This window comes from Rhipicephalus sanguineus, chromosome 6 (assembly GCF_013339695.2).
Source record: "Rhipicephalus sanguineus isolate Rsan-2018 chromosome 6, BIME_Rsan_1.4, whole genome shotgun sequence".
NCBI classification, from domain to species: domain Eukaryota; kingdom Metazoa; phylum Arthropoda; class Arachnida; order Ixodida; family Ixodidae; genus Rhipicephalus; species Rhipicephalus sanguineus.
Window position 1 is genome coordinate 143,387,337 of NC_051181.1, and position 23,876 is coordinate 143,411,212.

The window sequence follows — 23,876 nt, forward strand, 5'->3', positions numbered from 1 at the left end:
GCACCACTAGATATAAAACTTCTGGCATACAAATCACTCATCAGACCCAAACTAGAATATGCAGCGCCCATCTGGAGCCCGCACCAGATATACCTAATAAACGAACTAGAATCTGTACAAAATCGTGCCACTAGGTTCATTCATTCTTCATATTCATACGACATAAGCATATCATCCCTAAAACGTGACATTCACGTCGCTAATCTTTCTGTGCGTCGCCGCATCGCCAGTCTGTGTTTGCTTCACAAATTTTTCCACAGTTCCCTCAATCAAGCACCTTACATCATCCCACCGACGCGCATATCTCACCGCACAACCCATGGTTATTCAATCGCACGCGCACATGCTCGCACTACTACTTTTGCTGCCTCATTTTTTCTTCGCACAGCAGTGGACTGGAATGGCCTTCCCCGTGACATTGCAGCCATCACGTGTTCATCATCTTTTGCGCACAACATAAACGCATATTGTTCGCCATGAAGATCACTCGCTGTAACCTCCATTTGTTAACCCACCCCTTATGTAATACCCCCTCACCGGGGTCTTTAAGGTAATAAAGTGAAGTGAAGTGAAGTGAAGTCAGCAGTGTCTTTTCTTCAGGCACTTTCAAGGATATTTACTTTAGAGCACGTGAAACTTTTTCGAAGTCTTTGGAGATTCATTGTAATGCACGCAATTTAGTTTTGGAAGCTGAAGACATGCTGAAATAGAAAAGTGAAGTAAGTCGTAGTTAATTAATACGACAAAACAAAAATAAGATGAGAACGAGATAATGCTTAAAAAGGACATTTTGAGCATTACTTCCAGGTACAGTACCGCAAGAGTCAGAGTACGGTAATTGCATATGCGGCAGCCTCTTAAAAGGACTGCAAAGTCGTAAAGATAACGGACAGTGAGTCATTGTATTCTATTGTATTTATTTATTTATTTATTTATTTATTTATTTATTATTTATTTATTTATTTATTTATTTATTTATTTATTTATTTATTTATTTATTTCGCGTCATGGATTCCACAGGTTCAACACCTTACCGCGAAAGGAACGTGATAGCGTGGAGCTACATAATTTTGTTGAGACCATATTCACAGATGGATCACACCAAACTCAGGAATTAGTTCTTTTGTATAATCTTATTAGGCAAACTTCCTCGTATTCAGATCATATAAGATCTGAACATCGGCATCCCTTTTTTTTTCTTGTGGCCAGCTGTACTTTTCATCAGAAAAGTAAGCCTGCCTCCGTGCATGATACTGTATATGTTACACTACTCGACTTTGTTTTCTTTATTGTGTTGAAATCAAATTATTCTCGCAGAGCGCCCCATTCCCATACGTTCAGTCAAAGCATGTTGACTGTAGAGTCCATGCATGCGTAATGCAGTTTCTATTTCACGTGACATCTAGATGTAATGAGAGAGTCCTACAACACAAGTTTTCTATATTTCAGCTGTCATCGAAAGGAACTAATCAATGAACGAGAAAGGCGACCACGTGCATTGGTGTGCACCAAGTAATCGACGTGAGTATCTTCAAATGAGTGTGTGCACACAGCTTCTAGAAAACTGCGTGGAATAGTGCCGCTAGGTGTATAGACATTCTAACATTAATCGAGCATTTAGCGTGCGTGCATAGTAATTACAATGGCGCTCGTAAACCCTCTACCTATATACAACGCGCACATTCGACGACGTGGCAGTCTCATTCCGTGACTTCTCTCACGGTGTCCTCTGGCTCGTTTCGCTGCGATTCTGGAGGAAGTAGTTCCACGCTGTAGCTGAGTTCCTTGCGAGTCAGCCAGCTGAAGGAATTGTCGAAGACGAGTTCATCTGCGCAGGTTTCGCAAAGATGCCAGAAAAGAGATTGGTTTGTGCTTTACGTAAAAAAGTAAAAGACAATAGAGCAAGAGGACGGGGAGAATTCGTCATTTCATCCCAACTATCAATAGTACAACAGTAACGATGGATCCAATAAAAAGCGAACAAAAGCTCGCAGGGTCGCTTATGCGTTCGCCTAAACTCACTCGAAGGCGAAAGCCATCGTATTTTTTTTTCTTTTTCTTCTCGTTTGATTACATTGGTCTCCCAGCACCCAAAAGCTTTCTGCGGCTAGCGTGGTTTTACACTGTCTTCGGGATCGGAGGCATTGCGAGGTTTCTGTACCTCACGTGCCTCTGGGATCGGTCCACCTACGACCAAGCAACGCATGACGTCACGACGTGGCGTTACAGGGACGTCATGATGACGTCACATTGACGTCATACATTATGGTGATACGTGACGTCACGATGACGTCATCCCATGATTATTTCTTGCATCTGACGGGTTGACGCTACCGACTGAGACGGTCATTATTCGTGTTTGATGAGGCATCTAAGGCATCGCCTTAAAAATTAGACACGAGTACAAGTACAAAAGTTGTCATGAACCTGGAAATCGCATTCCTTTTGCCTGTATTTCACCCGTAAGTACCTCTATTGGTGAAGGGTATGTTACTGGGGTAGTTGGTGCTGAAGGACATACTGTTTGCTGCGGCCGCAACTTCCTCAGAAGTTCTGATATTCTTGGCATATTCTTAGTTCGAACGTTCAGACACACAGAATATAGACAAGCACATGTCGCATTTCTACTGATCCTGCTCGCAAGCACTCACAAGTCCCGGGTTCGATACAACAGAGGCTGCCGCTGTGGGGCTCACGAGTGGAGGAGGGAAGCCTCTTGGCTGCCACCAAGTCACGTGTCTCCTCTCCATCCCCGGCACTCCCGAGAGGCCGGAACCGCACAGAGAACGCCAAGTCGCCAGACGCCGTGCTGAACTTCCATCGCAGCTCGGATCCAGCGTGATCCACGGAAACCTGAACGAACAGCGACAGTCAGTCCTTCTGAATACGAAGAAGACCAGCGAAACGGAGTGGCCTCGAATACCTAGCACCTCATCCTTAGCGCCCTCGGCGTGGGAAATCAGAATGATTCCCTCTTCCACTGAAATTCGGTGCGTGTTGTTTTATTTCTTCTCTACGTCGTCTTGCGAACCAATGTTCGTCGACCGACTTAGGGATGCAGATCAATCTTTCGAGGAAGGTAGACGCGTTTATCGAATGGCATCTTCATCAGATCGCACCGGTGCGCACCTGGGCGTCCTGGTGCTCCGTTTCGTCCAATAGTCGTAGCGTCTGGATGCCCTCTGCTCACCGGTGCGATTTGTCGAAGATGGCATTAGTGTACCCTCGGGATAGTTGGCCCGAAAGTGAAGGACAATGGGCATTAAAACGTCGCCTTTCTTTAAGCAAAACACGCAAGCAGCCCTCTTTTCTTCGACGTCGGGACACAACATTGGAGAGCACTTGCGCGTGAGCTTCCAGACGATAGACCACAGAAGAGGCATCGTACCGGCAGTGACCAGCAGCATCCGGCTCCAATGGTACATGACCGAGTACCTTCAGTTCCACACCATTTTCTTCGGTACTCCTCTGGAACGGGGCCTCCTGGACAGATCTGCGATCGAGAGCCGGAGGAGTCTGTCACCACACCTTTGTACGCTAGTTTAAGCCGGCTTCAGAAGGATACTACAGAGGAAACCGATTGTACTCGCGGCATTAAATTACTCTTACACAGCACCAAGAACTTCAAGCTTGCCGAGACAAGACGCTTTGTGAGCCAGAAAACACACGAAAAGAAAATAGAATTATAGCGACGCCACCCTCAACTTCCCGCACTAACTCGCCGTGACATCATAGAGTCTGATGACGTCTGCATGGCCCTAGTGACTCTTAATTGCGAAAAATCAATCGCACTGTGTTAATTCGATGCCTTAGCATTGCAAACTTCATGAAATATTATTGAGCTTATGTGACCAAGATACGAAAAGAGACTGAAACCTTCGACGTCACACTGATCTTCAGGTGCTTCGGTTTCGGCGCGATATTTAAAAATAAAATTCTGACCTTCGTTATTTTCTAATAATGAACCTAGCTATGATCACAAGGTTAGCGACAAAATATTTGTAGAAGAATAATTTATCAGTCTAAAGTGATTTATTGTTTCCATTTAGCGACCCTTTATATTTCTGAAACCCGAGAAACAGATGCCATTAGAAAATACAAATAAACTTTAAATGTAAGCTTCAATAAGAACCTGATGAGGGGAACATTTGGCATCATCCACCCGGCAATCGATTATACAAGTGGCTCAAACAACGAAATTTGAAACCTTGGAAAATTACGAATATTTGTTGCGAATTTATCATCGGTTTTTACGATTCTTTCCCTATCACTTACAATATGACTGTAGCATCCGAAAAGTCAAAACAGGGATTAATTTCTCAAATATTGAAATGCAGGGAGAGCGAGAGAGAAAGTTAAGGGTGGAAAGACAACTCTACATCAATGGCTTACTACCCTAGAAGTAAGGAAGGAGAAAGAATGGCATTGACTACAGATGTTTAGAATACGCGAGTGATGTGGAGGGGTCATAGTGCTTGTTTGATCGGGTACTCGAGTCTGTTTGCTTGTGGAATTCAATGCACGCACCTTACAGGGCTTATTAAGAGAGGTGAGGCCATACATTGTAAGGTAGCTGCAGGTATACTGCGGGCTCACCCCGCATTGTGATCAACGTGGCTTACATAGCCAGGACTCGCGCACCAGATTCGGGCAGCGTCCATCGCCGTCGGGTCCCCTCAGCCGGCCGCCCCAGTGAGCGGGAAGACGCTCCACGTCGAAACGAGCGGCCAGTACATCTTGCCAACCGTCTGCGAACCGAACAAATTGCACTCACTGAATCACCCTTGAAGTTATTCATTTATCGCATCTTTTTTCCCCACATGTTACTTTCAAACACTTAAACGAATGCGTAATCAAATTACTGGGGCTTATGTCCTTTAGCAAAACATGGGGTATGAGGGGCTTCAGCTGTCAACATATGACGAATTTTGCCACGCTATCAATTCCTACAATGGCGGCACCTTGAACGAATAATAGAGACCCCGGGATCCGTCTGAGTACACGATAGAGAGAGAGAAAGTAAATAAGAGATGAATGGCTCAGTGCGTGAGGTTCTGGGTTCGTACTCCCGCGTTGGAGGGCTCCATTCCCAGTTCCGCCGGCCACTCACCGGTGTTATGATGGTGAGAGAGGTACTCCGACCTTGCGCGCGGTGTTGTGGCTACTCGAGAAGGTGGATCTCTCCTTTCGGCTCTCTACTTTCACCCCCCCTCCCCCCAACGACGCTAAGGTTCCCTTATGGTTTCCAGAAATAAGCGTCTTTCCTATCCTCAATGTTAATAACAGAAAACATAGCGCGCGCTAGAAGAAGAGGGAGACGAGAAACGGCGTGTGGCACGCGGAGCTTTGGTTTTTTCACTGGAATAAACAGCAGCGTTGGGACGCGCTGCTCTATATCTTCAGGCGTATATATTAGAACGAAGTCTTCGGATTTTACACTCAAACCTATTGTCCATTAGGCTGCTCTGATTTGGGGGAAAAACACGAGGTCTTTAGCACTTGACCTTCATCCAAGGTTCGTGACATGAAGCTAAAGCAGAAAGCCAAAACTAGTATCAGTTTGGCCCTCGAGTTTAGACTTTCGACTGCATGGAACGAGCTATACCGAGCCGATTGTCGCACACAGTCTCTTTCCTTTTTTTTTATATTTCGGTTGAAGCGCGTTTATCGTTCAATCCTGCATAAACAATGCTCACCCTTTCCGAAGATGTTAACCTTGCTTATAGTCCTCTGAGACAGCAATGGCTTGATGATGTTCCACAGCATGGGAAACAAGCTCGGGGCTGAAATACAGAACATAATATATCATCCACGTACCAGTGATCTTAAGCTTACGCAGATACAAGTGGTTGTCATAGCAACATAACTGCCCTTTGGCAAATTCAACGGACAGAACTTAAATTAACCGCAGCCTCCATGGATCAACCTTCTTGGGAAATAACATTGTGCAGCTTTGTTGCACTGTGGCTTTACAGCATACCGTCGTTCCTAATCTGCGGGTTCATGACTTAGCTCAGTTTTACTCTTTCCAAGTAGCTATTTTAACTTTGTTTACGCTTTCATCATTCTTCACAAAAGTCGTCCGAAATACAACGAAAGCAAGGGACCTGTCCTCAGTTTGCTGAATGCTAGTAGCTTCTGCAGGCTATATTCTCATATGTATACGTGCGGTCACGTTTATGCACATTGAACGCAAAACTTTCTGCTTAGCTTCAACGGACGGCTTTAAAGACATAAGTAGCGGTAGTCCGCACTTAAGAAGAACTGATATAGAGTGGTAATGCGGGCTTTTTCGTACATACTGAACTTCGTAAAAACAGCGCCAAGACGGGACAAAGAAAGAAGCGACAAGACCAGGCGCTGACGAACCACAATGAAGCAGACTCACACGTGCAGTGACTCATCCATAAGCATGGCTTCCGTAGACGTGCTCAAAAAAGAGCATGACTAGCTTGATCATTGAATAATCTTTGCGCATGTGCCGTTAGGAGTGCTTGTCTTCATATCATTTTTGTTCTTGTTTTTTCGAGAGTATATATTCCGCTACGGTGAAATAAAACTTGTTAGTCAGCGCCTGGTCTTGTCGCTTCTTTCTTTCTTTCTTCCGTCTTAACGCTGTTTTTCCGAAGTCAAGAAGAACATGCAAGTCAAAACTATCCGCCTTAGAGCCGGCAAGAAAAATTTTAATTGCTTACGATATCAGCCTGCGCCGGCCTAATGATAAGTGGCAGAAGTCGTATCCTTGTTGACAAATTAAACAAATGAAGAACAAACGTTGAGAGAAATACAGAAAAACACGAGCTCATTTAAAAAGATGACTTTGCACATAAACAGGCCACTGCCAGCCGGATATAAGAAGAGGTATTTTTTTCAAATCTAATTTAAACGCTACAGTGGAACCCGCATATATCGAACTCGCTAAAAAACGGGAACTGGTTCGATATATCGTATAATTCGACATAAATATGATAAAGAATTTACCGTATTTTCGATGCGTATTTCGGTGTGGGCTTCAGGGAACTGCTTCATGATAATGCAACGAACGACAATACGCGGGGATTCCCCCCCTCTCCCCCCCCCCCCCCCCACTCCCCGGGTTATATGCAGGTTATATGCAGGGGCGGGGTTCTGGGCGAGAAAGTACAGTATCGATGTAAACAGCGACTCAAGATCTTTGTACGCCCCTGCGCGCACTCGTCGGGCGCCGGGAGCCCTAGTCTGCATTGGCCCCAATGTTGGCGCTGTTTTTCAATCATACTCACCGTACTTCTTGGGATGCTCTACGCAGCGGCGACGTCAGACTTCTTTTCTCTGCGTTCGTGTGTTGATTATCGCCAGCTTTCCGGAGAGCAGTGAGAACAGCTTTTACAGCGGCCATTGCGTTAACAAAGGGAGTTGAGATGTGAACGGCGACCCCGCAAGACGGCCGCGACGACGAGGAATCATGGGAGAAAGCACGCGATGGCAAGCGGTAGTTTCTACTAGCTCTGCGCGGCGCCCTCCTAATGACACCGCTTGCTCTCCCAAATGCATGCTGGAAAGCCCCGTCCGTGAAGAAAAGCCAACTCATTGGGGCGTTTCACTCGGCCCGATGTTCGATATAGCAACTGTCCTAGCTGTCTTTGTTCGATGTAGCCATAAATGTTCCAATGCATTGACGTTAAAGCATTGTCGTGTTCGAAATACTTCGATATAAACGATAATTCTATTCACCGAGTTCGATACAGTCGGGTGTTTGACTGTACGTTTTAATGTCCGAGCAATTTTAAATTTTAATTCGAGTGATTCCTGATCAGTTTCTCTTTGTGTTGCAAAATGTGCACTTATTCGTAATCGCGGTCACCACTTAACCACGTGCCTTCCTCACGAAACGACACAGCAGGCACGTTCATAGTTGCTATCTAATCGATTTCCTAGCTAGGCTGCGTAACCAAAGCAATCTCACATGCGAGCTAAATAATAACCTCTGCATTGTCAAGAACGTCGAAGTGAAAACTGTTCTGCTGGTTGTCGACAGCCAGCAATTATGTGCCCGACAGGTTGCTGTACTTTCTTGCGAATTGCGATCCTCACTCTGCAAACACGCCGTCCACGGTATGTTTACGCTGATTTCAACAAAGCACACATCTCACCGTTGATGACGTAGGCGCTTTCGAGAATCTCCGGGTAGTTGGCCTCGTATAACCGCACGGCTTCAGTGATCGTAGACACCACTGCATATTTCAGTGAAAACGAAAGCACCTGTCTCACGCCAACGCTCTCTGTATGCCGTATTATCTTCCAAATTAACGCCTTATGGCTCTACCTCGTAAACTGCTTGAATAAGCCAGAGGGAATAGATAGCAAGCTGTTTTTAGTCGGTACTTAACTGTAAATTAAAAAAAAAACTCGTGTTGTTGCCACGGATAGAATAAAGATTCATGAAGTTTATGATTGGCCTAGAGATTTTCCATGTCTAAATATCCGAACATTTAAAGGATACTTCAGGTTCATTCGGCAATGGTCTGACTGACCGAGATCAGGCTGACCATAGAGGAGAGGCGGATAGACACACACTTCAAATGCAACATCGTCCCTCCTCTGTCGTGCTTATATCCTTCCCCCCAACCCCCAACCCTCGTGCGCGAACTCAGAATGCTTTGTCGCATGCTTTTTTTCTCGATTCCACTGCGTGCTGCACGCTTGGCGCGCTAGGACATTATCGCACTTGAAGCTAAAACGGACCACTACACTAACGACGAAGCCGACGGCGAATCTTCCCTTGGTGTGTCCCTGTAATTGCTATCGCAATAAAATTAAACAAATGAGCGCATGGTGAAACAATTTTGCGATCTTAGCGATGAAAACATGGCAATAATGAGTACATGAGGTACGATTTAATGTGACTATTGTTTGCTATTCTTAAGTCACTTGATTCGCTTTTGGTTTACATCAAATGAAAAGTAAACATGTGCTGAGACGTGTAAAAAATATTCATAGCAGCGATATCGACTTCTGAGCGACCAACTGCATTTCTCAGACGGCTGCAAACGCATTTTTTTTAATATATAAGGAAAGTAGCGTCAGTCGATCTTTGTTTTAGCAGCTGCTTGCCTCCATGGCCGACAGCGCGGCTGGAAGAGCCAGATCGATTCTTCATTTTTTGAAACGAGCTTCCTGAACCGCCAAAAAAAGAAAAGAAAAGGGAAGCTGGAGGAGCACAACCTTGGCCAGATCACTCAGTTTGCTCACTTGATAACACGGATAATGTACTTAGCTTCTATGCTCTCCTGTGCAAATGGTGAACAGCGTATATACCCGAGAGGCGTACGGCGGGCGCACAGACACTACTGGCAGCTTGAACAGTCGTCGAAGAATAAACGACATCGCGAAGGCTGCACGCGCACCCATGAGCTTAGTCGGAAAACTTTTCACGACCTTGTTTTAAGTGTCCCCAACTTCGCGACCACTTTCACGAGGACTCGACTCCAGTAAACGAAAAAGAGAGGAACTAGCTGGCGTCATTACGAGTGATCCTGCTCCGCGAAGCTCAGGGCAATTCCGCTTACACGTTCGCTTCACCAGGCCACCAATACAGTGTTACGCCGTAATTTAGGTGTATTCTTGCCACCTCACTATCTTCTAACCGTCAGCTTCCCGGGCTTGCAGTAAAGTGGGAAAATAAGCGTATGGTTTCTTTGCATTGAAGAGGGACATAACTGTCGGTTGGCAGTGGTGACATTAAATTTGCATCTTTTCTTTAAAAAAAAATTATGACCAAGTGCAATAGAGTGAAACCACGGGGCTTTACTTTGCATTAGTTACTTCACATGAAGCCAACAAAACAAATCAGGGAAACCATAAGGGAAATGAAACGTTCCCTATAATTAATATGGATACTTAATACGAAACAGGACAATAATGTGGACCGAGAGACAATAGCTTCCCGTGTTGGCCAAGCAAGAAAGCGATCCTAAATTTCTGCATGCTACACATGTGCACGTGAATTAGCGAGGAGCTAGGGACAGCCCCGAAAATACATGAGTCGAGTGTGTCCCACGATACGAGCCACGTGACAACGCAATACAACATCTCGCTAACGTGTGAAGTAACCTTTTTATACTACTGCGAAGATTTATGCACTCGTGAGTTTGGATGAGCATAAGTGCAAGCGTGCGCGTAAATTTTTTTTATTTGGAGGCGGCAGACAACTACCCCACTGCCGTTGTGATCTGATAACAGCTTTCGCTGTACAAGGTATATATACATAGACAGAGGGCTGCTTTATAATCAGGTGAAAGGCATGAAATAGTAAACGTCGACGACACGCTCACCTTCAATCGATGAAAGTTGCCAGAAGGAGAACCCTTCCATGTCTGCCACAACGTACATTGTCTCTACACGGCGGCCCCCGTTCTGCGTGGAGGTTTATTGTTAATCATGGCTGGCCAACTCACGATCAGACCAATTGCTTTGTGAACGTTGGCGCAAGTAGTCATTGGTTGCCCTATCATTATAGTAAACGGTCGAGCAGTTGTCTTCTATATCAAGTGTGACACGATGCCCGCGAAGAAAAAAAACACTAAAAGACAGCGCACGCACGCACAGCGAGAGAGAGAGAGAGCGCGCGAAGTTAGAGAAGTGAGCACCTTTTCCATTGCCGCTATTTACTAAACCAATATTTCTTTTGTCGGCGTCTCTACTCTCTCTTGGGCCTCTTCTTCGACCACAGGCGCCGTGTTGCAGCTCACATAGAACGCGAATGAACATTCGGGCTTCATTATCGTGCAATGCGCCTACATTCTGCAGTGCGTATCTGACGGTATCTCTCAAATAGGACACCGAAGACCATCAATGCGTGTACCGCGTCATATACCAGGGGCATAGAGTGAAGGAAGGAGGAGGGAACTTGCACATAGAATAAACGCATCAACGCTACAGCAGCTCCTCCTAGCACATTAAAGATGCTTCAAGCCTACATCGCCTTACATGACACTTCATCGACATTCGGGTTATAGGCTGGCACAGTGTACGGGCTTGCGTAAGACGCCCCCCCCCCCCCCCCCCCCCCCCCACACACACAAGATCACTTTCCGGTCATTCATAACCGACCTCCCTATGAAACTGACCTGCAGTGAAATTTGTCTCTTCAGCTCCTCTTGCGTCTCAAGTATGTAAATGAGGTGACGTATAAAGTCGCTGCGCGTTGCTGCCTCGAGCAAACCTGCGTATTACAGTGAACAATCGCGTACCCAGATAAGCAAGGATACCGCAGGCAAAAAGCTGAGTCAGGACGAGTATGTTTCAAGAAAAAATGTCTAGGCGAAATATTTCTTTTTTTGTTGTGGGGAGGAGCATAACCTGCTAAGAGGTTATTTTAAAGAAGGATTTGTGTAAGCGAGCAAGGGGTGTTAATTGTCCTCAACATGTCACTAACGCTTTCTGTGAATGTCACTGTGTGTGGGCCTCCTTCTGGTCCTGCGTCTTGGTAGTCACTGTGTTTTTCTTTTTCCGCTTAAAACATGAACCAACTGGCCCCTCAATTCACGCTTTTAACTCTTTTTACGTGGGTTTGTACACGCTTGAATGACAACTTTATGGGCGAGCGCAATGCACGTTTTAAGCTCAAATGTTCTATTCTACGTGGGATAGTCTTTGGAAGCAGAGTAAAGTGTGGGCAACGATGGGCAACGTAGACGATGACTAGTTTGTCGGGTTCGAAGAGCTATTGGAACAAGTTATTTGCGCTTCCTTTTTGTTTTTGTGTTATTTTGTTTCTTTTGCCTGTAGGCCTGCGAATTTATACATTCTACTGCTTTCCCATTCTCTATTCTACTATTCATTAGCGTCCAAATAACGTATCAATTAGCTGAGCTCCGTACACTTACGGGCACGAAATGGTCTTGTACTAAAGTTGCTCACAAGAGAAAACTTCTGCCAACCTTGACCCCTTAGATATAATTAGCGTAATCGAGCAATCAATAGCAGAGAGTGCGCACGAGCAAGAAAGATTTGGCTGCTGCACATCTTTTGTTCACTGCAATCTAATCTGTCCGCCACAGCGGTGTAGCGGTTACGGTGGTTGGCTGCTGACCAGAAAGTCGCGGGTTAGATTCCGGCCGCGGCGGTCGCGTTTCGATGGACGCGTTACGCCAGAGGCTCGTGTACTGTGCGATGTCAGTGCACATTAAAGAACACCAGGTGTCCAAAATTTCCGGAGCCCTCCACGACGGCCTCCCTCATAATCGTGGTTCTGGGCCTGCAGTAAAACCCCAACAACTATTACACTTTCAAATAATCTTTACTTATGAATGCCTACCACTTAGCTCAGCTTGCCATCTCGTTGCTGCTTGTTATTTGTTATTAGGCGTTATTCGCTATTTGCTATTAGGCGTCAGGAATGTCCTCACGTTATTATAGACAAAATTGAACGGAATGAAAGGAGAAGGGTCTGTGGAGCACCAGATGTCATATGAGTTGTGGCGTAATTGCACGCATACCTTTGATGTCCGTGTTTCCAGTGTGTGCGATGTACATAGGCTGACCACCAGGCGCGCACTCTACGAAGCCGCCTGGGCAGTACTTCCGAAAAAGCTGCGCCAAAGCAGTAAACACAGATCAGATCGAATGTTTTACTTTTCTTTCTTCCGCCAACTGACTTAAGCACAACTGCAGCACGTCAACAACGATGCGCAAGGAGCATTGAAATGTGTATTCAAACGGGATGGGACAGCCCTTTCTTCTGCGGTATATTATACAGATACATTGCAGCATCAGCGCGAACAAAAAACGGTGCAAGCTACTGCACATAACTCTTTACCTTTATTAAATATTGTTACGTAAAATGACACGAGGCGTGACTATTTACAAGTGTATTTGCACTGATGTGCACAGCATCGGTCAAGATGGAGGACAGCACCCACAGCAGACCGACAGGCCAGTCCTCTTTGTCGTCTTCTGTATGCAGAATATCTGGCTCTTGGTGGGTTAGCTACGTAGCATTACCCCCGGCGGTAAAAGCGCCGTCTCGGTGCACTTTAAACATGTTCTTCAGAAGGAGGGCGGTATTGTTTGAGCCGACTGACGTGCACTACGTCACTGGGCGTGTTTGCAGGCGGGTTAGTCTCTGAGACGGGAACGATCTCGTAGGTGACGTCCGTTACCTGGCGGACGATACGGTATGGACCCATGTAGCGGGATAACAACTTCTCGGACAGGCCAACACGACGAACTGGGCACCACAGGAGAACGAGGGAACCAGGCGAGAAATGAACGTCGACATGCCTGCTGTCGTAGAGGGTCTTCTGGGTTGCTTGTGAGGCCGACAGCCTAGAGCGGGCGATCTGACGCGCGTAATCTGCACGAGCGATAGCATCCCGTGCGTATTCGCTCGGCGGAGATGTATCCGGAAGTAGGGTGTCCAGTGGTAACGTCGGATCACGGCCATAGAGCATATAAAAAGGTGAGTAACCGGCGGTATCATGACGCGATGAATTGTAAGCGAAGGTCACGTGAGGTAGCGCCAGGTCCCAGTCATGGTGGTCAGATGAGACATACATGGAGAGCATGTCCGTGAGAGTGCGATTTAGGCGCTCGGTGGGGCCATTTGTTTGGGGATGGTAGGAAGTAGTCAACTTGTGCTGCGTTGAGGATGAGCGTAAAAGATCGTCAATTACTCGTGACAAAAATGCGCGGCCACGATCGGTGAGCAGTTGACGAGGAGCGCCATGGTGTAGAATGACGTCGTGGAGCAAAAAGTCGGCAACGTCAGTAGCAGTGCTGGTGGGGAGCGCTCGAGTGATGGCGTACCTGGTCGCATGGTCTATAGCAACGGCGACCCACTTGTTGCCAGAGTTGGACTGAGGAAAAGGGCCGAGAAGGTCTACACCAACACGGAAGAAAGGTTCGGTAGGGATGGAGATCGGGTGGAGGAGTCCAGCAGGGGGTGCGGCAGGTCGCTTCCGACGTTGGCATTTATCGCAGGAGGCCACGTAACGTCGAACGGACCGGGCGAGACCGCGCCAAAAGAAGCGGCGCCGGACACGGTCGTACGTGCGAGATATACCCAGGTGGCCGGCAGTGGGCTCGTCGTGAAGCTCATGCAGGACCGTTGAACGCAGATGTTTAGGCACGACGAGAAGTAACTCAGGGCCATCGGGCAGAACGCTACGACGGTACAGCGTGCCATTCAAGAGGACGAACATGCGGAGTGACGCGTCGTTAGGGGCAGATTCGAGACGGCCAATGAGTGATCGCAAGGAAGCATCGCGACGTTGTTCGTCACCAATCTGAAGAAACTGAGACATGGACATGACGCTGGCGCTAGGCTCGATGACTGATCCGTCTGGCTGTTCAACAGGGTAACGGGACAAGCAATCGGCGTCCAGATGGAGACGTCCAGACTTGTAGGCAACTGAGTAGGAGTACTCCTGAAGACGCAGCGCCCACCGACCAAGTCGTCCAGTAGGGTCCTTCAGTGAAGAAAGCCAACAGAGCGCGTGATGATCTGTCACGACACGGAATGGGCGGCCATACAAGTAAGGGCGGAATTTTGAAACCGCCCAGACAAGGGCAAGGCATTCTCGTTCTGTTATAGAGTAGTTGCGTTCAGACTTCGAGAGGAGCCGACTTGCGTACGCAATAACACGATCAGTGCCCCGCTGCGTTTGGGCCAATACTGCGCCGATGCCGTGACCGCTAGCGTCTGTGCGCACTTCTGTAGGAGCATCGGGGTCAAAATGTGCAAGAATGGGTGGTGTCGTTAGAGCGGTGATTAGCTGAGAAAAGGCGTCAGCTTGGAGAGGACCCCAACAAAACGGGACGTCTTGTTTGAGAAGGTCAGTGAGTGGGCGTGCGAGTGCCGCGAAGTTTTTCACGAAACGGCGAAAGTACGAGCACAGGCCCACGAAACTGCGAACATCATGGACAGAGCGAGGAACGGGGAAGTTCGTTACAGCGCGGACTTTGGCCGGGTCTGGTCGTACACCAGAAGCGTCAACGAGGTGGCCCAACACAGTAATTTGACGAAGACCGAAGTGGCACTTCGAGGAATTGAGCTGGAGGCCAGCTTGTCGGAATATTGATAGAATGGTCGAAAGGCGTTCAAGGTGTGTTGCGAAGGTGGGTGAGAAGATGATCACGTCGTCCAAGTAACACAAGCACGTCGACCATTTAAATCCTTGAAGCAGCGTGTCCATCATTCTCTCGAAGGTTGCTGGAGCGTTGCAAAGACCGAAGGGCATGACCTTGAATTGGTAAAGGCCGTCAGGGGTAACGAATGCGGTCTTCTCACGATCCATGTCGTCTACAGAAATTTGCCAGTAGCCAGATCGGAGGTCGAGAGATGAAAAGAAGGTGGCGCCATGGAGACAGTCGAGTGCGTCGTCGATACGTGGAAGAGGATACACGTCTTTCTTGGTAATTTTGTTGAGGTGCCGATAATCAATGCAGAAACGCCAGGAGCCGTCTTTCTTCTTTACTAATACCACGGGGGAGGCCCAAGGGCTAGAGGATGGCTCGATGATATCTTTCGCTAGCATTTTGGCCACTTCTTTTTGAATCACTGCTCGCTCTGATGCAGACACGCGGTAAGGCCGACGGTGGATGGGTGCAGAGTCACCGGTGTTAATTCGGTGAGTGACAATCTTAGTCTGGCCCAAGGGACGATCATGGATGTCGAAAATGTCACTATACGAGGCTAAGACCTGGGAGAGAGCGTCGGCCTGATCAGGAGAAAGGTCTGATCCAATCATGTTTCGAAAAATGGCGGCGTCAGAACCGGGCAACCGTGAGACTTCAGCTTGGTCCGGAGCAGTTACGGCGACAACGTTGATGTCATCGTCGGTTATAGCTGTGAGTTGGGCGAGCGACATCTGGTAGGGCAACACTTGGGGGATGAGGTCGAAATTGAGGAGCGGAAGGAAGACGGAGTTATCCACTATGGTGGCGATGGTATGCGGCACAGTAATATTGCGCGTAAGCCGTGCGTCTGTTATAGGTGTAACGATGTAGTCGCCGTCGGGAACTGGAGGGGTCGATGACAAACAGACGTACGTCACTGCTCGAGGTGGCAGGCGAACAAAAGTGGTTGGGCTCAAGCGGCTGACGGGCTTTTCACAGTTATCGGCGAGAAGAGGAAGATCGAGGCTGAGTGTACCAGAAGAACAGTCAATTAAGGCCGAGTGTGCCGAAAGGAAATCAAGGCCAAGTATGAGGTCATGAGGGCAACGAGCTAGAACGGCGAAAAGGACGACGGTGTGACGACCGGCAATGCTGACACGAGCAGTGCACATTCCGATTACTTCTACAGTACCGCCATCGGCAACACGTATTGCCTGTGTCGTGGACGGCGTCATAATCTTCTGCAAACGGCGGCGTAGAGGGGCGCTCATAATAGACAGGTGCGCGCCTGTGTCAACGAGGGCGGTCACAGGAACATGGTCGACTTTTACTTCAAGCAGGCTGTGGTGTGTGGGCAGCGTCAGTAGAGGATTTGTAGGCGTCGACGGTATTGCAGCTTCACCTCCATAAGCTGCAACATCTAGTTTTCCTGCTGCGAGCGTCCAGAGAAGGTCGGCGAGGGAAAGCGTCGACGCTGCGGAGAGCGGGATTGGCGGCGTTGCGGCGACGGCGAGCGGGAGTAGCGGCGAACGGGCGAAGTAGCGTCATTGGTGAGAGGTACGTGAGAGGACGAGTAGAAATTGGAGGGTGCAGCGGCTGAACGTGTAGCAGTGGTAGGGCGCATGTAGGTAGGGTAGGTCTGGCGTGGTGGGTTTGACCAGCGGCGACGGCAATAGCGAGAAACGTGCCCTGGCTGGTGACAGGAAAAGCAGATAGGCTGGTCATCGGGTGTTCGCCATTCCGTAGGGTGGCGGAAGGGCACTGTAGGAGAGGATCGGCGAGCGTTCCCTGGGGAGTAAGGCGGTACTACAGGGCGAGTCAGGGGACATGCTGAAGGAAGGCCGAGGTTTGCAAACTCCTGCCTGACCACAGCTTGAATGAGGGCCACCGATGGCTGTGAAGGGTCAGTGGTGTGTGCCGTAAAAACGGGTGGTTGAATGGGAGCAGGACAGGCAGCTTCAATCTCCCGACGAACAATGCGTGTGACATTGTCATAGGTGGGCGGCTGGGGAGCGGCTTCACAAGATGAGGATGAGGCTACGTAGCTATATTTCTTTATTACTACGAAGCTTTGCAACGCGGATTCTTACGGGTCATCTTGTGAATGTTCTCTGCAAAGTGGGGAGATGGAGATGAGAATGTGGCGCTCGTTAACTCACGTTTTTGAAACCTCGGTTATCCCCATATTTTTCCCAGGTTGTTATACCGTGATCATTCATTAGTGCTGCACCCTTTCAACTATAAATGGTTATCGTACACGTCATAAGTATGCAAGTTTCTGCCTTGCAGGCAAATGAATGTGTTGACTGCTTGCGCAAATGGATGTCATTTATAAAGCAGTTGAAGATTGCATGTCAAGGTATATCTCTATAACTTAACGCATCTGAGAAGAAGACGAAGAAAATAAGAATAAGGAAAGTGTTGAATGACTTGGGCAGTTAGAACTAATTCTTTTCTTTTTCTTTTTTTCAAGACATGCGTGTGCGTTGCACGTTGAGCCATCTATTAGAACAGCGAAGCGTTCGTGTGGTACGACTTATACTGTCCCGGCAACGGGCAGTGGGGAGACACTTTCGATTATTTGATTAACTAATAAGCAGTACATCCCGTTTCTGGGTGATTTATAAACTGATGTGAGCGTCACTGAGGACTACTCATTTTTTTTTACTAACGTGGAAATAGGGACATAAACTCTTTGAATGAGCGTTTCCGCGTTTCGGTATGTGCCACTAGTGCGAAAACTAAAGTGACGTGAAGGCCACTCGCTTCCGTTAAACACGCGAGCGGTGTGAGGGGCTCGAACAGTACGCCGAAACTACCCCTGAGGCTTCTTGTCAAGGGAGACACGCGAGCGTTTCCTTAAAACTCGCAAGCTTGAAGCTATCAAAATTGACAGCTATATCACGATGTGATGGAGCTATGAACGCAGTGTGCCGGACAAGCTTGCGTGGTCAGTGCTCGTCAGTAATAGTAAATGGATATCCGATCGCAAGTAGCAGTTTTGTATTTTAAAAAAGAAGCCTCAATAATAGCAGGCTAACTGCTGTTTTCTGGGCACTTCGCAGACATTAGAAGTAATTAAGGTTATCGAGTAAAATGAATAGACACTCACTTCAGGGACTTCGTAGTCCTCCAGAAAAGTGTCCACTTGGTACTTCTTCCGCCAAGCGATGTGCTGCACAAAGCCACGTCGAGAACAACTCTTATCCAACTACTTGCACTAAATATATCGGGGTGTGGGAAAGCTCATGCAAACTTATAGTTTCGTTTTGTTTCCTTTTTTTTTCCTCGCGCGCGTTTCCTTTCTACTTGTAACATGTCATTTATGCTATGCATAACCTTACTGGAAAATCTGTAGGCACAGCACCGTGTTCTGGGGTCAACGAGTATCTTCATGGTTTATAACACTTCACTGTTTAAAAGCAAACCTGAAGTGCGCCTGGTTAACTTTCCTGCCTGTCCCTTCCTCCCTACGTCGCTCTATTTCTCTCGTATTGATTTACTAAACAACAGTACACATTTCATTCTTGAGCGTGTGTCGTGACTCTGTATCTTGGCAGCTCAACTCCGACAGCTAGTTTATCATCACTGACAGTCGTAGTCACAACCACGTACGACTCACTAGTGCCAACTTCGTGGATTGACACACCCGTGTACCCGGGTGCACGCTAAGGAACCCCAGGTGGACGAAATTTACGGAGCCCTCCACTACGGCGTCCCTTATAATCAAACCGTGGTTTTGCGACGTAAAACCCCAACAATTATTAATTATATCGAGCACAGGAAAGGACAGGTTGCTCGACCTTGTGATAAAAGTCACCTCCTTAAATACCACTCACCTCGCGCAGCATTTTCTTGGCATCGTCCAGGTCAAACTTCCGGGCTGTCAAAATGAAATTGTGCATCATGAAAGAGGTTTAAACCAGCTCCGTTGCGAATAATAAAGAGATCCGTAAAGCGAAGGAAAGGTTACCACTAGTTCAATTAAAGCATGGCGCGTTTGTTGTAGTTTATGTTATTTACGTACGGAAATACTTCCGCTTGCTGTAAGCAGCTAGGATGGGACCCATTTTAAACCACAAGCCCGCACCCCTGTCGGTCGCGTATTACATGACATCTGTTATATGGCACGGCACACAGACCACGACACACAGCTCTCTATATAGGCATGTTCTCTGTCATGGTCATCATTGAAGCAGTAAGTTTGTGGCAGGCAGTCTTGGAAAAGTACGACATATTTCAGACACTTCGCCCGACCCAACACAAAATGTTAAAGTGTCCCAGACTATACAGGTAGCGTTACCTTGCAGATGTGTTACAGCGCGAACTACACAACACCCCAACGGTGCTGCCATTCATGAAGGCAGCAAGTCCTTGTGTAACCTTTTGGCCGCATGTGTTTAGTGTCTCAGTGCGTATCTTTTCTCTTCCTCCATCTCATTGTAGGGCTGTTGAGCCGTGGTTAACTTAGGTTGCTTTCGGTGCATTGCTCTTTTTGCGATAGCGAACGCCTGCTGCATTAGGCAAACGAAATAAATAAACAGAAACCGCATTCAATTAAGCACCTACCTCGTAGCCACTTGAGTAGGTACCAGTCTTCTCTACATGGCGGCGATAAATCGGCCACCGCGGCTCGGAACTGCAGTGTTCGTTTCGGCATGAATATTACCCATGTACTATACATGATAAGGAGAACAACACACAGCTGATGTAGTAAAAAGACAGCTCTTTTTCTTAACGCAGGAGATGGTGCATAGCTGCTTTTCGCATTAGCTTTGCTTATTACATTGATTTGCTCGGCAACAATTTTCGTGTTTATCTCTGTCTAAGTAAGCAGACCTCGTATACACAATATACATTGTTATCCTTAACAACATCTGAAAGCTCGCGCAGTGATCGAATTCCTGATTTCACTAAAATGTGACACTGAAAACTCTTTTGATAGCTACAGAACGCATGTACGGGACATTGTGCAATGTGTTCATAGCTATGGTAGGCTATAGCATATAGCATGTGCATCAAGCAATCGGATACGTGAAGGCTGCATTATACAGCCAGCGCTGTCATGTCGCGCGACACAGTTTTTGCGCACAAAGTAAGTCAGCGAAGTTGTCTGTTAGCCCATCATCATAAAGAACTCGTGTAGAAGGCAGGAACCAGCTGGCTTAACGTCTGTACGAACAACGGATATCCTGTTTGATTCTCCGGAAAATTACTCGTCGCAAAAAGCACACCTGGAGGAGATGTTATTAAACACTCCCTTTTCAAACTCCCAACAATCTTCGCCGCTGTATAACTCAGTAGCCAAACGGTTCAATATTCGTTTGACACTTAGCGGTGCACCTTCGGCTTTCTAGTGTGTGTACGTGTGCGTACGCTACTGTACGCCTTTCGCGTAGGAGTGAGCACGTCTCCCTCAATCGCTACACAACTATCACAAAGTAGTTAGGCTGCTTTGAAGCAGGCCAGAAGGCGCTTAAGGCGCAGGATGAAGGCTAAGAATAGACACAGATATATACTTTCAAATGAGTGAAATTCTTCGATGCTCCAGCCCCTCTATAGTCGGGTACAACTTAAGAAAGCAGGAGAGGCGCCGCCCTCCTCCAGCAGATTAGTTAGTTTGGGTTTATTGGCGCAAAAGTGACTTGGGCTATGCTGCGCCAAAAGCAAGGTGTCAGAAGAGTCAAAGGTAAAACAGCAAAACCGGCATTATTCACGAGGAATAGTCCATCTCATGCTCTCGGCCACGTTTCCCGACGGTAGGTTCACCAGCCGCCCGGCTTATGACGTAACTCCAGAGTCGGCGTCTATTGGTACAGGCCCGTATTCATCCGCCTTTGAAGTGGAATTGCCACTGCCTTCTAAATGTGTACGCGACTACAGTAAAATCTGCGAATTCGCTCAAAAAAAAAGAGAGGTTACTGTGCTTTGAAACAAAGGCAAGTGCATGATATGTGCCTCTAATCAGAACAGCAAAGCCGCAAGAAAGGGCTGAAGAGAGGCTACGCGCTTATCGCAAGAATTACCGCGGAGGCAGCAAGACGTAAGAAAGAGGCGTTGATTGAGAGCGGTGGGAATAACAACGCAGATAGCGCTCTATTGTGTGCTACCTCTGTCGACATCAGATACGCTAGCGAGTCGCGTACTTATCAAATTTTGCGCAACAAACGATTGAGCTCCACTGATAATTCGGACCTGTTAGCACCCTTATCTTCTATGCTTGTACTGCGCATCAGTACGACTCACAATGAAGACTCGCCCATTGACGAAATAGCCTTTTTTCTATCATACAGTTACTTGTGTTGATTGAGTTATTGACGAACGGCTGCTGTCTGTACTGGTAACAAGGTGAATGTTTGGGTTCGCTGATTTTGCATACTTGACAAGGAAAACATTTTTCAGTGCGCAGAATGCTTGAATGGAAAAAAGTGACAAGATAGAGCACTCTGTCCTATCTTCTCATTTCTTTTCTTCGTGCATTCTGCGCACTGAAACAGGCTTTCCCTGTCAAGCATGCTGTACTTGTATAAAGTCACCCCTCTTAAGAATGACATAGTTGCCATAACAATTCCCCGTAAAAATAAAAGCTGGATTTGAGAGTGTGGTGTTGGACTGTTTCTCGAAGCGTAGTTTAAGTTACATAAAAATGTTTTTTTTTCCTGAAGTAGCTCACATTGGAAAAGATGGATTATAATTTTTATGAGTCGTTACAGCCGTTCGTCATTATCTTGTTTGATTTTACTTGTTTTCTTTCTCTAGCTAAAACAAACAGTTGTATCACTATGGGGTCAAATCTGCATACCCAATTCGTCCAAAGTATTAACTTTATTTGTTTGCTTTTGTAAAATGTCCGAATAGTACGATGTCAACCAGCGTGACTTCTTTATATATACGAACAACGACTTCGTAACAAAGCAGTCCATTCGCCATTATCGTGTAGCAGGCAATTTTTTTGTCCGTGCCACAAATTTCGCGCACGTATTTTTTAAGCTAATGACGTGAACGTCCTACATACCTCCAGGACCATCATTCAGTTCCACCCTAAAGCTGCGTTCAGACTTTTCTCGATTTTTCACATAGACGTTTACCAAAACTCACGAAAAAAAGACTCAAAAAAGAAAAATCACTGCCTTAAATGTCAACGTGTTTGACAGAAATTTGTTTGGCTGGATTTTGACGGCTTAGATCACGCAAGCCAAAATTTAAGTCAGTCCAGACGTTTCGGGACCTGTTTGGTACTTTCATCAGGAAAGAATCACCCGCCGCTGTGGTCTAGTGGTTATGATGCTTGGCCGCTGACCCGAAGGTCGCGGAATCGAATCCCGGCAGCATTCCTATGGAGGCGAAGTGCCAGAGGCCCGTGTGCTTATATTTATGTGCACGTTAAACTCCGGGTGGTGGAAATTTCTGAAGCCCTCTGCTATGGTGTCTCTCATGATCATACCGTAGTTTTGGGACGTAAAAACCCAATAATTATAATATATTATTATATCAGTAAATAATCCACGAAAACCCTGAGGAACCAAATTGATAGTGACACTTCGGAACTACCTCAAACATTGACTGGTCAGTTCAGCCTTCAAAAGTAATTGTATAGTTGAATTTAATTTTATTTCTTTTTTTTCTTTACAAAAAAGTTTACAAACACTGTGTAGACCTATAACCATAGGCTAGTTTGGGCCCAAAAAAGTAACAATTTTATAATGGCACTTCGGAAAAGCACAACTAAACAAAGTTTTTAACGTCGAATATCGAATAAATAATCAGTAAACACACACATGAAATAACCGTCAGACACATCATATAAAATAACCGTCAAAAAATAAAAAAAAATGTTATAACACAGGAAAGGACAAAAAAAAAGCTATATACATACTACAGATACCACTTGGTCGTAAGTCTTAAACGTTGACATTACATTCAGAGATCTGTTATTTCTTCTAAATAGTGTTCTTCTAGTGCTTTCGTAAAAATGGATGACATTTTTATTTCGAAAAGAATAACACTCCAGAACGTAATACCAGTGAACTGTTACAGACGTTCACATATGCGTTATTAGTCCGTGGAATATTCCAGTTAAAAAAGGTTACTTGTCTAGTAAAATGACAAGGTGCACGAAACAATGACACATTAAAAGGGTGGTTATAAGTTAACGCTTATTAATTCTTTTCATTTTCACTATTGGATGGATACGAATACAGATCAAGCCAGACACATCGTGATCGAGTGCACGGTCAAGCGAATAGAAAACGTCACAATGAAAGATCTGCGCACTCGCGTTCGCCTGCTGCTAATACAAACGCGCGACAATTAAAAATCGCGCCGCTGTTTCTCACCTGGTTAAGCGCGGCGCGCTCGCTGGCACTCAGCTGATCGGCGGCGACAGCGTCCTCGGCGTTCATGGCGGCTTCCGGAGCCTACACTGTGCCAAGGCCAGCATAGCGTGCCGTCCGTATCACCGTCGTCTCGCGTTGCTCTAGCGCGCCGCAGCGGCGCTGTGAGTCGCCGTCAAATGAGACACACATGCCCGCGCAGCGGGGAGCCCGTTAATCGCATCTATCCTTCACAACGACATCATGTCATCGTGGGCCTGGACATCCTAACAGCCGCTCGAGCGTTAGTTTACGTACTTTTAGCCGTCAAATATGTTACGTTTACTTTGTGTTATTACATAATAATTGTTGACGCTTAACGTCCCAAAACAAGAATATGATTTAGGAACGCCGTAGTGGAGGTACACACGGCGGGTCTAGCTATGCAACGTTATGGACTCTTCT

General features: G+C 46.7%; 1 protein-coding gene across 1 annotated transcript in view; it reads right to left on the minus strand.

Moving 5' to 3' along the window:
* Positions 1 to 23,876, minus strand: part of LOC119397613 (uncharacterized) — a 124,568-nt gene that overhangs the window by 58,341 nt on the left and 42,351 nt on the right. Inside the window, exons 14-24 of the mRNA XM_049416613.1 lie at positions 18,939 to 18,982; positions 18,212 to 18,274; positions 12,480 to 12,573; positions 11,109 to 11,203; positions 10,314 to 10,395; positions 8,133 to 8,213; positions 5,697 to 5,783; positions 4,642 to 4,748; positions 3,389 to 3,493; positions 2,652 to 2,853; positions 1,705 to 1,828 (exon numbers count right to left, since the gene is read on the minus strand). Coding sequence (XP_049272570.1) covers positions 1,705 to 1,828; positions 2,652 to 2,853; positions 3,389 to 3,493; positions 4,642 to 4,748; positions 5,697 to 5,783; positions 8,133 to 8,213; positions 10,314 to 10,395; positions 11,109 to 11,203; positions 12,480 to 12,573; positions 18,212 to 18,274; positions 18,939 to 18,982 — 1,084 coding nt within the window. The remainder of the gene's footprint in view (positions 1 to 1,704; positions 1,829 to 2,651; positions 2,854 to 3,388; positions 3,494 to 4,641; positions 4,749 to 5,696; positions 5,784 to 8,132; positions 8,214 to 10,313; positions 10,396 to 11,108; positions 11,204 to 12,479; positions 12,574 to 18,211; positions 18,275 to 18,938; positions 18,983 to 23,876) is intronic.